The sequence below is a fragment of the Saccopteryx bilineata genome, chromosome X (assembly GCF_036850765.1).
Source record: "Saccopteryx bilineata isolate mSacBil1 chromosome X, mSacBil1_pri_phased_curated, whole genome shotgun sequence".
In the NCBI taxonomy this organism is placed as follows: Eukaryota; Metazoa; Chordata; class Mammalia; order Chiroptera; family Emballonuridae; genus Saccopteryx; species Saccopteryx bilineata.
In genome coordinates, this window is record NC_089502.1 from 7,723,157 (window position 1) to 7,736,323 (window position 13,167).

The 13,167-nt window shown below is 38.7% G+C and overlaps 2 protein-coding genes and 1 pseudogene across 4 annotated transcripts in view; 1 reads left to right on the forward strand and 2 right to left on the reverse strand.

Moving 5' to 3' along the window:
• The window catches only part of LOC136316972 (integrator complex subunit 6-like), a 482,266-nt gene that overhangs the window by 200,860 nt on the left and 268,239 nt on the right, over positions 1-13,167 (reverse strand). The window lies entirely within an intron of this gene.
• Positions 3,184-12,164, reverse strand: LOC136317347 (zinc finger protein 75D-like; annotated as a pseudogene).
• The window catches only part of LOC136317348 (zinc finger protein 449-like), a 14,499-nt gene continuing 14,189 nt past the window's right edge, over positions 12,858-13,167 (forward strand). Inside the window, 1 exon segment of the mRNA XM_066249991.1 lies at positions 12,858-13,136. Coding sequence (XP_066106088.1) covers positions 12,858-13,136 — 279 coding nt within the window.

A 13,167-nucleotide genomic window follows, 5' to 3' on the forward strand; every position in this document is an offset into this window, starting at 1 on the left:
ATATGCACCAAGCTACTCACTTTAGGGAAGAATGCTTTGAGAATTTGTTGAGGGAAACAGCTCTTTCACAAACTGACACTCCTATATCAGAGCTTTAACCTGCAGTAGGCTATCTTGGAAGAACAGTGTTCAGGCTTATTTATAAGAACAGCTTTCTGTTTTGCGATGCTTAAAATGCATCTTCTGCGTCATACACATTCTAGAGTATTCACTAACTCTTGCTACTGTCCTAGACGTGATATTTCTTTCTGTTTAGGCAAGTTTTGTTTAATCCTTATGATGAAAGTGTCTTTGTCCCAAGCCAACCACAGCATAGGTGTAAGTAAGGAGCGTATCAAGGTCGGCATTCCTTTGGCACCTAGGGTCAACATTCCTGTAGACGGGTACGTGCCCAGTTGACCTGTATCTGTGCACTGTTTTACTCACATGGACATAGATACGCTGTTCTTGTTGGATTGCCACTGACTAGTAATTGGAGAAACATGCAGATGCTTCCCTGATGGTGCCAACGAGCACTTCCCTTGACTCTCTCTTCCACCATGTGTCAGAATCTCTTGTGCACCCACTGCTGTGTTTATACATCATCTGAGCCTTGAACACAGTTCGTTTTTGAAATGGGGAGCACTTCCAAAAGATAGGGGCAAGGGAAAATGTCCAATCCTAAGGTTCTGTGCAGGGCAGAGAACAGTGCCCACCTCACAAGTACTAGCAAGAGTGTGAGTGGATTATATAAATGTCAAAAACCCTACCTGCAGTGGACTTCCAGTAAATACTGTATTTTCATTCTTTGTTCTGTGAAATGATGAAAGCGTTGAAGGCCACAAACTTAACTTTAAGTCTAGCTTTGGTCACCTCCCACACATCTTATGCAATGTTCTTATGTGTGATGTTGCAAGTGTTCGTTATTGCAGTTTTCATTTTATTTCTGTTCTTCCCTAAGAGTCAGACATTGTTGATAATTTCCTGCCAACTTTTGGTTATAATGCAAAGTTTGTTAAGTAACATGGTTCATTCTTGTTCTGCTTTGAAGTGTATTTACATTTCCTTGAAGACTTAGGTTCTCCGACCATACAGACTAAGGGTTCCACTGTAGGGAACACCCCTAGGAAAGGAATGGTTGTGCCATTGGATTATAGCTACTCACCTCTCTAAATACTTCGAAATTGTACGACACATATGTTTTCCCACGCCTTGGCTTGCGGTTTCACTCACTTAATGGTTGTCCCTTGATGAAGAGAATTTCCCAGGAGATACATGGTTGAATTGATCATTTCCCCTTTATTATTCATGCTGTTTGAATCCTGGTGGTGAAGAAAATTTTTGTCTACACCAAGATCATAAACATATTTTCTATGTTTTGACTTAAAAGTTGTATTATTTTCCCTTAAACATTGTGACACATTTCACCTGGAGTTGATTTCTTTTACAAACGGTATGAGGTGTAAGATTCAAGAAAACTTTTTTTACTTATTTATTTATTTGTTTGTTTACCTATTTATTTATTTATTTTTAATTTTAAATTTTTATTTAGAAAATTAACTTTAAGAGGGTAACATTGATCAATAAGAGTACATAGGTTTCAGGTAAGAATTCTAGAGCATGGAACTGTTGATTATGTTGTATACCCATCACCAAAAGTCAGATCATTTTCTGTCACTTTATATTTGTGTCTCCTTCCCCCCTTCCCCACACCCCATACCCCAGGTAAACGCTTCAGTTTTATCTATGTCCATGACTCTCAGTTTTATATCCCACCTATGTGTGAAATCATACAGTTCTTAGCTTTTTCGGATTCACTTATTTCACTCATTATAATGTTCTCAAGGTCCATGCATGTTATCATAAATGTCACTATGTCATCATTGCTAATGGCTGAGAAGTATTACATTTTATATATATACAGAAAACATCTTCTATAAGCAATCTTCTATCGTGGGACACTTTGGTTGTTTCCATGTCTTGGCCACTGTGATTAATGCTGCGATGAACATGGTGGTGCCTGTTGTCTTTACGTACCAATGTTTTCAAGTTTTGGGGCATAGATACCCAGTAGAGGGACTGCTGGGTCATATGGCTATTCTATTCTTAATTTTTTTGAGGAACCACCATACTTTCTTCCATAATGGTTGTACTAATTTGCATTCCCGCAAGTAGTGAATGAGGGCTCCTTTTTCACCACAGCCTTCCCAACACTTGTTATTACCTGTCTTGTGAGGTGGCATTTCATTGTAGTTTTGATTTGCATTTCTCGAATAACTAGAGAAGAGGAACATCTTTTCATATATCTGTTGGCCATTTGTATGTCTTCTTAGAAGAAGTGTCTGTTCAGGTACTCTCCCCTTTTTTTAATTGGATTGTTTGCTTGTTTGTGGCTGAGCTTTACGAGTTCTTTATATATTTTGAATATCACACCCTTATCGGAGCTGCTGCTTGCAAATATCATCTCCCACTTAGTTGGCTGCCTATCTGTTTTGTTGTCAGTTTCCTTTGCTGGGCATAAGCTTTTTAGTTTGACATAGTCCCATTCATTTATTTTTGCCTTTACTTCCCTTGCCTTTGGGGTCAAATTCACAAATGTTCTCTATGGCCAAGGTCCATGAGCTTAGTACCTATGTTTTCTTCAATGTAATTTATTGTTTTGGATCTTATATTTAGGTCTTTGTTCCATTCTGAATTAATTTTTGTGCAGGGGGACAAAGTGTAGTCAAGTTTCATTCTTTTGCATGTGGCTCTTCCAATTTTCCGAGCACCACTTATTGAAGAGGCTTTCTCTTCTCCATTGTGTGTTTTTGACTCCTTTGCCGAAGATGATTTGTCCATATAAATGTGGTTTTATTTCTGGGATCTCAATTCTTTTCCATTGGCCTATGTGTGTGTTTTTCTGCCAATACCATGCTGTTTTGATTATCGTGGCTCTATGTTATAATTTGAAGTCAGGCAGTGTGATATCTTTCTGGCTGTATTTTCATTTTTTTATTTATAAAATACCATCATGTATCTTTCTCCTGCTTGGCACTGAAGATACAATGCTGAATAAGAGACAGTTTCAGATTCCTTTATGTAAAGCATGGCACGTATCCCCCATCCAATTCTCTATTGATGACAGAAACCTTGTCATTAGGTGCCTCATACTTTTGTATTATTTCATCACTTCCAGGGTCAAGCTCCATATGGTGACTTTCTTCAGACTGGAGATCCTAGATGTGATTCCCTTCTCCTATGGAGCTTCTGGTGACTAAGAAGGCTTGACGACCTGCTGAAGTTTCTCCTGCACATGCTACAGGAATAAGGCTGCTCACCTGTGTGGGTTCTTTGGTGTTTAATAAGTGTGAGTTCTGAATGAATCTTTTTCCACATTCATGACATTTAAAGGGCTTCTCTCCTTTCTGAATTCTTACGTGACATGTGTGTGTAGGTTTGTGTTATGACTGAAGCTTTTCCCACACCATGAGCATCTATATGGTTTTATTCCTTGGTGTGCCATTAGGTGCTTATTTAGATCTGAAGTCCATCTAAACCTCTTATCACATTGTTGACATTTATAGGGTTTCTCTTCAATGTGAATTCTCTGATGCTTAATAAGGTCAGAGCTGACTCTGAAGCCTTTCTCACATTCCTGACATTTAAAAGGTTTCTGTCCTGCATGGCTTTTCCCTGAAAATCCATACGTTTTGGAAGCTCTTGTTTACAAGTTGAATGTTTCTTTCTCTTCTTCCCTAGAAAAGCTTGAGGCTGTTTCTGTACCCTGTGTGTACCACCATGATTTTCTTTGCCTGTTTTTTTCTGGGCAACTGTCACTCTGGCCTTTCTTAATATTTTGCATCCTGATGCTTGTATTTCTAATGTAGAAGTAGATATAGGTGGGTCATTTCCAGTGTCACTTTTGAGCTTTGACCTTGTTGGAAAAAACAGAAGAATCAGCCATCTGTATCCCAGAACAAGAAAACTAGGAATGGAACAACAACAACAAGAATTCAATTATGACTGCTTTTAAAATACAGGAACAAGTGATTTTTGGTCCAATCACAACAAAAATGCATGGGTCCATTTCTCCCTGAGTCTCCCTGCTAGCCCTCCCCCCCTAAAACCCATTAAAGAATGCAAGGCAAAACAGAGAATTTTAAAAAGTGGTAAAAAGAATGGAAAATAGTTTGTGACCCCAGAATTAGGAGAATAACATAGCAAGATGTCTTACACCCTCACACCCAACAGAAGAAGGCAACCCAGATCTAATGTTTTTTTTTTAAATTTATGCAGTGACATTGATAAATCAGGGTACATATATTGAGAGAAAACATCTCTACATTATTTTGACATTTGACCGTGCTGTATTACCCCTCCCCAAAGTCAAATTGTCTTCTGTCACCCTCTATCTGGTTTTCTCTGTGCCCCTCCCCTCCCCTAACCCCCTCTCTCCCTCTTCACCCCCCCTCCCCCAACCCCCCGCCCCTGTTGCCATCACATTCTTGTTCATGTCTCTGAGTCTCATTTTTATGTCCCTTCTATGTATGGATTCATCTTAGTTTTTTTTCTGATTTACTTATTTCACTCCATGTAATGTTGTCAAGGTCCATCCATGTTATTGTAAATGATCCGATGTCATCATTTCTTATGGCTGAGTAGTATTCCATAGTATATATGTACCAAAGCTTTTTAATCCACTCGTCCTCTGACGGACACTTGGGCTGTTTCCAGATCTTCGCTATTGTGAACAATGCTGCCACAAACATGAGGCTGCATTTCTCCTTTTCAAGCCGTTCTATGGTGTCCTTGGGGTATATTCCTAAGAGTGGGATAGCTGGGTCAAAAGGCAGTTCGATTTTCAGTTTTGTTTAGGAATCTCCATACTGTTTTTCCACAGTGGCTGCACCAGTCTGCATTCCCCACCTACAGTGTAGGAGGGTTCCCTTTTCTCCACATCCTCGCCAGCACTTATTCTGTGTTGTTTTGTTGATAAGCGCCATTCTGACTGGTGTGAGGTGATATCTCATTGTGGTTTTTAATTTGCATTTAATGATTAGTGATGTTGAGCATTTTTTCATATGCCTATTGGCCATCTGTATGTCCTCTTTGGAGAAGTGTCTATTCATCTCTTTTGCCCATTTTTGGATGGGGTTGTTTGTCTTCCTGGTGTATGAGTTTTACAAGTTCTTTATAAATTTTGGTTATTAACCCCTTTTCAGACGTATGTCAAATATGTTCTCCCATTGTGTAGTTTGTCTTTTTATTCTGTTCTTATTGTCTTTAGCTGTGCAAAAGCTTTTTAGTTTGATAATAGTCCCATTTGTTTATCCTGTCTTTTATTTCACTTGCCCTGTGGAGATAAATCAGCAAATATATTGCTCCGAGAGATGTCAGGAGAGCTTACTGCCTATGTTTTCTTCTAAGATGCTTATGGTTTCACGGCTACATTTAAGTCTTTTATCCATTTGAGTTTATTTTTGTGAGTGGTGTAAGCTGGTGTCTAGTTTCATTTTTTTGCAGTAGCTGTCCCATTTTCCCAACACCATTTGTTAAGAGGCATGTCTTACTCCATTGTATTCTCCTTACCTCCTTTTGTCAAATATCAGTGTGCCATAGAACTCGTGAGTTTATTTCTGGGTTCTCTGTTCTGTTCCATTGATCTGTATGCCTGTATCTTATGCCAGTACCAGGCTGTTTTGAGTACAACGCCTTGTAGTATACTTGATATCGGAAGTGTGATACCTCCCACTTTATTCTTCTTTTTAAGATTGCTGAGGCTATTCGTGTCCTCTTTTGGTTCCATATAAATTTTTGAATATTTGTTCTATATCTTTGAAGTATGTCATTGGTATTTTAATTGGTATTGCATTGAATTTATAGATTGCTTTGGGTAATATAGACATTTTAATGATGTTTATTCTTCCTAACCATGAGCATGGTATATGCTTCCACTTGTTTGTATCTTCCTTGATTTCTTTTATCAATGCTTTTGTAATTTTCCGAGTACAGTCTTTAGTTCTCCTTGGTTAAGTTTACTCCTAGGTACTTTATTTTTTTTGTTGCAATTGGAAGGGGATTGTTTCCTTATTTCTCTTTCTGACTGTTCATTGTTGGTGTATAAAAATGCTTCTGATTTCTGAGTATTGATTTATATTCCTGCCACTTTGCTGAATTCATTTATCAGGTCCAGTAGTTTTTTGACTGAGACTTTAGGGTTTTCTATATACAATATCATATCATCTGCAAATAATGATAGTTTTACTTCTTCTTTTCCAACTTGAATGCCTTTTATTTCTTCTTCTTGTCTGATTGCTGTGGCTAGGACTTCCAGGGACTATATTGAATAAGAGTGGTGAAAGGGGGCACCCCTGCCTTGTTCCTGATCTTAAGGGTATTGCTTTTAATTATTTCCCTTTGAGTATGATGTTGGCTGTGGGTTTCTCATAGATGGCTTTTATCATGTTGAAGTATGTTCCCTGTATTCCCACTTTGCTGAGAGTTTTGATCATGAATGGGTGCTGGATTTTATCAAATGCTTTTTCTGCATCTATTGAAATTATCATATAGTTTTTCTCCTTCTTTTTGTTTATGTGATGAATCACATTGATTGATTTATGAATATTGTACCAGCCTTGCCCCCAGAATAAATCCCACTTGATCATGGTGTATTATTTTTTTCATATATTGTGGATCCGGTTTGCTAATATTTTGTTGAGGATTTTAGCATCTATATTCATCAGAGATATTGGCCTATAATTTTCTTTCTTTGTGTTGTCTTTGCCTGGTTTTGGAATCAGAATTATGCTCGCCTCATAAAAGGAGCTTGGAAGTCTTCCTTTCCTCTTGAATTTTTTGAAATAGCTTGAGAAGGATAGGAGTTAGTTCTTCTTTGAATATTTGGTAGAATTCCGTTGTGAAGCCATCAGGCCCCGGACTTTTTCTTTGTTGGGAGTTTTTTTGATAGCTGTTTCGATCTCATTTGTGTAATTGGTCTGTTTAGGTTTTCTGATTCTTCCAGATTAATTTTTGGAAGATTGTATGTTTCAAGGAATTTGTCCATTTCATCTAGGTTGTCTAGTTTTTTGGCGTACAGTTCTTCATAGTATTTTCTTACAATATTTTGTATTTCTGTTGTGTCAGGTTGTTATTTCTCCTCTCTCATTTCTAATTTTATTTATTTGAGTCCTCTCTCTCTTTTTTCTTGGTGAGTCTACTTTAAAGGTTCATCAATCTTGTTTACCTTTTCAAAGAACCAGCTCCTAGTTTCATTGATCCTCTGTATTGTTTCTTTAGCCTCTATGTCATTTATTTGTGCTCTCTGATCTTTATTATTCCTTCCTTCTACTACATTTGGGCTTTACTTGCTGTTCTTTTTCTAATCTTTTAGATGCAGGGTTAAGTTGTTTATTTTGAGCTTTTTTCTCGCTTCTGAAAGTGTGCCTGTAGTGCTATGAACTTCCCTCTCAGGCACTGCTTTTGCTGTGTCCCCATAATTTTGAGTTGTTGTATGCTCTCATGTCATTTCGTTTCTAGTAATTTATTTCCTCTTGATCTCATTCTTACTCCATCAGTATTTAAACACCCTGCTATTTAGTTTCCATGTGTTTGAGAATTTTTGAGCTTTTCTGCTGTTATTCATTTCTAGTTTTCATGCCGTTGTGATCGGAGGAAAGTGCTTGATATCGATTTCAGTCTTCTTAAATTTGTTGAGAGTACTTTTGTACCCTAACATGTGGTCTATCCTAGAGAATGTACCATGAGCACTTGAGAAGAATGTGTATTCTGCTGCTTTAGGGTGAAAGGTTCTGAAGATATCTATTAAATCAAGTTAATCTAGTGTTTCCAATAAGTCTGCTGTTTCTTTGTTAATTTTCTTTCTTGAGGATCTATCTTGTGATGTTAGTGGGGTATTGAAATCCGCTACTATTATAGTATTGCTGTTGATCTTGCCCTTTAAATCCATCAAAGTCTGCTTTATATATTTGGGTGCTCCTATATTAGGTGCATAGATATTTATAATAGTTATATCTTCCTGTTGGATTACTCCTTTTATCATTATGTAGTGGCCTTCTTTATCTCTTACTATATCCTTTGTTTTAAAGTCCAATTTGTCTGATATAAGTATTGCTACCCCAGCTTTTTTTTCATTTCCGTTTGCATGAAATGTTTTTTTCCATCCTTTTACCTTCAATCTATGTGTGTCTTTTGTTCTAAGGTGTGTCTCTTGTAGACAACATATGTATGGGTCCTGTTTTCTTATCCATGCAGCTACCCTATGTCTTTTTGATTGGATCATTTAATCCATTTACATTTAAGGTTTATTGATATGTAGTTGTTTATTGCCATTTTTCTTCTTTAAAGGTGTATTCCTTTTCTTGCTATATTCTTTTTCCACTTTGATCTGTTTACAACAGGCCCCTTAACATTTCCTGCAGCATTGGTTTGGTTGTAATGAATTCCTTGAGGTTGTTTTTTGTCTGGAAGCTTTTTATTTCTCCTTCGATTTTAAACGATAGCCTTGCTGGATAAAGTAGTCTTGGTTGTAGGTTCTTGTTCTGCATTACTTTGAATATTTCTTGCCATTCCCTTCTGGCCTCAAGTGTTTCTGTTGAGAAGTCGGATGTCATCCTTATGGGGGCTCCTTTGTAGGTGATAACTTTTTTTTTCTCTTGCAGCTTTTAATATTTTCTCTTTATCGCTTAGCTTTGGTATTTTAATTATGATGTGTCGTGGTGTAGGTTTCTTTGGGTTTCTCTTTAATGGAGTCCTCTGTGCTTCTTGGACTATGTGAGAGTTTCTCTTGCATTAATTTAGGGAAATTTTCAGCTATGATATGATTGAACAACATCTCTATTCCTTGTTCCTTTTCTTCTTCTTCAGGAACCCCTATGATGCGGATGTTATTTCTACTTCATGTTGTCACAGAGCTCTCTAAGTAGTTTCCTCAGACTTTTTGAGTCTCTTTTCTCTTTTCTTCTCTGCTTTCATGCCTTCATTCCAGTTGTCCTCTAACTCGCTGATTCGATCCTCTGCTCTATCTATCCTGTTTTTAATTCCTTCCATTGTGGTCTTTATTTCTGATATTGTATTTGTCATCTCCGACTGGTTTTTTTTTTTATACTTGCTATTTCTTTATTTAGGTTTCAAACTGCCCCTCCATTGTTGTTCTAAGATCCCTAAGCATCCTACAATCATTATTTTGAACTCCGCATCTGGAAGTTTGATTATTTCCATATCACTCAGCTCATCTCTCAAAGGTGGTCTCTTGTGGTTTCATTTGGGTTGCACTCCTTTGTCTTCTCATAATGCTGTTTTATTTGTAGAGTTGGTTGAGTCTAGGCCTTGGTGTTATCTGCCTCCAGTTTTCAGTCGTGTTATTCTAGGCCTTTTTGGGTTGGTATGAGCTATTATTTGTAATCCACTTTCGGATTATGGGCAGCTTTGAAGTCTTGATTTGTTTGTTTTCTAACAGGTGATAGTCCTTGTTAACTGTTATCAGCAGGCGCTTCCTTGAAACTGTAACCAGGAATGCTGTGGGTGTAACCTGAGACGCTGAAAGGTCTCTTCCACCAGACTAATCTCACTGGGGGCAGGGTTTTTTCTCAGCTTCAGTAGGGGGAGGTGTATCTCAGATCTCCATGGAGACCTGAGTTACTGCCCCTCCTACCCACACATTCTTGTTTTCAGCTGTGTCTTGTTGCGCTGATTGGAGCTGGATAGATGTCCGGAGATCTCTGATCCGGAAGCACTTCAGCTCTGTTTTGTGAAAGGTTCAGTCCCTCCCCCAGCTATGGCCTCCTCCAGCACGAATGAGTCAGCTTTTTTATTTCGTTTCTTGCATACCTTAGCTTCTCACAGTCTGTCCCTCTCCCTGTCCTTTCCACTTGGGAGATAAGCTGGTCTTTTCAACCCACCTTGCTCCCTGGTCGCCAGGTAAGTGGCTGTGAGCAGTAGTTTCTGCTCTTTTTCCTCTGTGAAATCCTCTCTGGGCTCTCAGCCTCCCCCTCCCGCCCATCCGTTCCTGTAAGCAGAGGAGATTCAGGCACTCCTTACCCGGATTATTGTGGCTTCCCTACCTTTGCTCCCTTGGTTTTTTGAGAGCTGTTCTTGCAGTTCAGTTTGGTTTTTTCATGCTGATTTTCCTAAATTGATTTGTATTTCCAGTTGTGTGTGAGAGCTGGGCGTCTGTGCGTCTGCCCTACTCCGCTGCCATCTTGGAGCTCTCCCAGATCTAATGTTTTCTAAGTGTCAACCTAGCAACAGAAGGCTTCCTGGATAGGCTTATTCTTTCCCCAGTCTGAATGGGAAACCTTATGACACATTTAGAACCCATTAGAAGACACCAAGTGGGCAGGCAGGACTAGCAAGAGGTACCTAGGCACAAGTGGCATGACCCAGGAAGCCTGTTTATCTCTGTTGGTCTGAGACTCCCCGTTCCCACTGAGAGACACTCGAGCCTAGGAGAAATACCTTTCTTACCCTCAGGGAGCACCTGCAGGGACACATGGGTGCCCTAGCAGTACCACATAAACCAAGGAAATAGCAAAAGCTCTCTGAAAATTAAGCTGTCACCAGAAGCATACCCCACAAAAGTAGGAAGGACCCTATGTGCTAAAATAAAGCACGGTGACTTCCCATTGAGTTAAAATATTTAAATATTATCCAGACTTTCCTAATATAATGTGCAAAATAATCAAGGCATAATAATAATAAAAGTCACCCATCAGACTAAGAACTTATAAAAATCACAACATGAGTGAGAAAAATGCAATCTGACAAAAATGAAATCAGATGAGAATGTAAAAAGAAACAAAAATCAAAAACAAAAATAAAACAAAATTAAACTATACTTCAAAATAATCCATGGTTTAAAGAGAAAGTCTCAAAGAAAATTTAAAAATACATGGATGAATGAAAATGAAATTACAATATATCAAAATATGTGCCACAAAGCTAAAGAAGTGCTCACAGGAAAATGTATAGACGAAAATGTTTACAATAGAAAAGGGGAAGGGTCTGAAATCAATAATCTAAGGTTTCTACACCAAGGAACTAAAAAAAAAAAAATCCAAAGCAAACTGAAGAAAGCAAGTAAATATCAGAGCAGAAATCACAAACAAATGCTTGTACTTAAATATAAATAAATTGATAAGCCTCTATCACAACCGACAAAAATAAAAGAAGACACAAATCACCAATATCAGGAAGGAAATTGGGTATATGACTACACATTCAGCAAATATTACAAAGATTATAAGGAAGTACTATAAACAACTTTATGTTCATAAATTTAAATTTAGGTAGAAATGGACCAATTCCTCAAAAACTACAAACTATGAGAATTCAACCAATATGAGATACATATTCTGAATAGCAATATTACCATTAGAGAAATTGAACTCATCATTAAAAAGCTTCCAGAAAAAAAAAAATCTCCAGGTCCATAAGGTGTTACTGGAAGATTCTACCAAATATTTAAAGAATTTCCACCAATTGTATGCAATCTCTTTCAGAAAAGAGAAGAGGAAATACTACCCAACCCATAGGGCCAGCAGTACCCTGATAGCAAAATCATACAAAGATAGTACACTAAAAATGAAAACTACAGACTAACACCTCCCATGAACTTAAATGCAAAGTTCCTCAGCAAGACATAGGTAAACTGAAATGTAACAATATGTAAGAATTACATAATATGTAAAAATTACATACCATGATCAAGTAGGATTTATTGCAGGTATGCTAGCTGGTTCTACATTTGAAATCGACCAACACAACCCACCATATCAATAAGCTTTGAAAGATCACAATCCTATCAACTGACACAGTAAATTATTTGACAAGTCTCACATCCACTTGTGATAAAAAACACTAAGAAACTTAAGAATTATATAGACTTGATAAAGACCGTCAACAACAAACCCTGTACTAGTATCACAGGTAATGTTGAAAGACTTAGTGTTTTCATGAAAATGGGAAACAAGTCAAGGATGTGTACTCTCATCACTCTTTCTCAACATAGTCCTGGATGTTTTGTCTACTGCAATAAGGTAAGACAATAAATAAATAAATAAATAAATAAATAAATAAATAAATAAATGTGACTTCTGGGCAAGATGGAGGCATAAGTAAACGTACTCGCCTTGTCCTACAAGCACATCAAACTGACAGACTACGGGACCACCATCATTCAGAACCATCTGAAATTTGGATAAACGGAAGTGCTACAAGTAGGTAATTAAAGAGAAGCCACGTAAAGACTAGCAGGAGGGGTGGATATGCAGAGAGCTGGTCTCACCCATGCGCAGCAGATACAAGTAGGGAGGGTATCTCAGCTGTAGTGGTCTCCTCTGATGAGCAAAGGGTCCCAGCCTCACTCCAGGTTCCCCTTTCAGGGTTTCAGTGTCAGAAAAAGAAGTCCCCATAACTTACAGCAGCATAAACCTGTGGGAATTTAGGCTGAGGGAGATGGAAGCCTTCTGGAGTCCCAGGCAGTTCCTCTTAAAGGGCCCACCCACAGACTTACTCAGACTTACACCTCTGAGCTATAGCACTGGGGTAGCAGCTTAAAAGGCACCAGAGACATACAGGGAGGAAATTGAGACCTGGGTCACAGGGTAGGCCACTTTCTCCCAGACAGAAGTGCTGGCAGAGGCCATTTTTCCTTTGATGAGCCCTCCCCCACAGAGCCTGCAGGTGAGCCCTATATATGAGTCTCGAGCAACCTGGCTCACACTGTTTGCCTCACCCTGGTGATTCCCTGAGACCCCACTCTACCCAACTTTCCAGGAAATACCCAAGCTATTTGCAGTGGTTTTTCCAAACCAATGGCCTGTCTTGGCTCATGCTTTACACTTTCCTAAAATCTCTCAAACAAGCAACATCTGTACTCAATGTGCCCTATACTCTCACTAAGTGGCCCCAGGCCTGGCACTAGCAACAGCCGGTCTTGGTACACAGTTTGGCCTCACCTGGGCACCTCCAGCCTAGAGCAAGTAGCAGCCGCCTGCAAGTCACGGAACTCATGCCAGGTGGTCCCAGGCAGAACACAGGCAGCAGCTAATTATGACCTACACATCCAGGAGGCCCCAGAGCCAGCACACCATGTCGATAGCTTTAGACCATGTCGAAGCACTACCATCCAACTACTTCAACAAGCAACACACTCAAAGGTTGAACTCAGTGGGCACCAGATCCCCACTA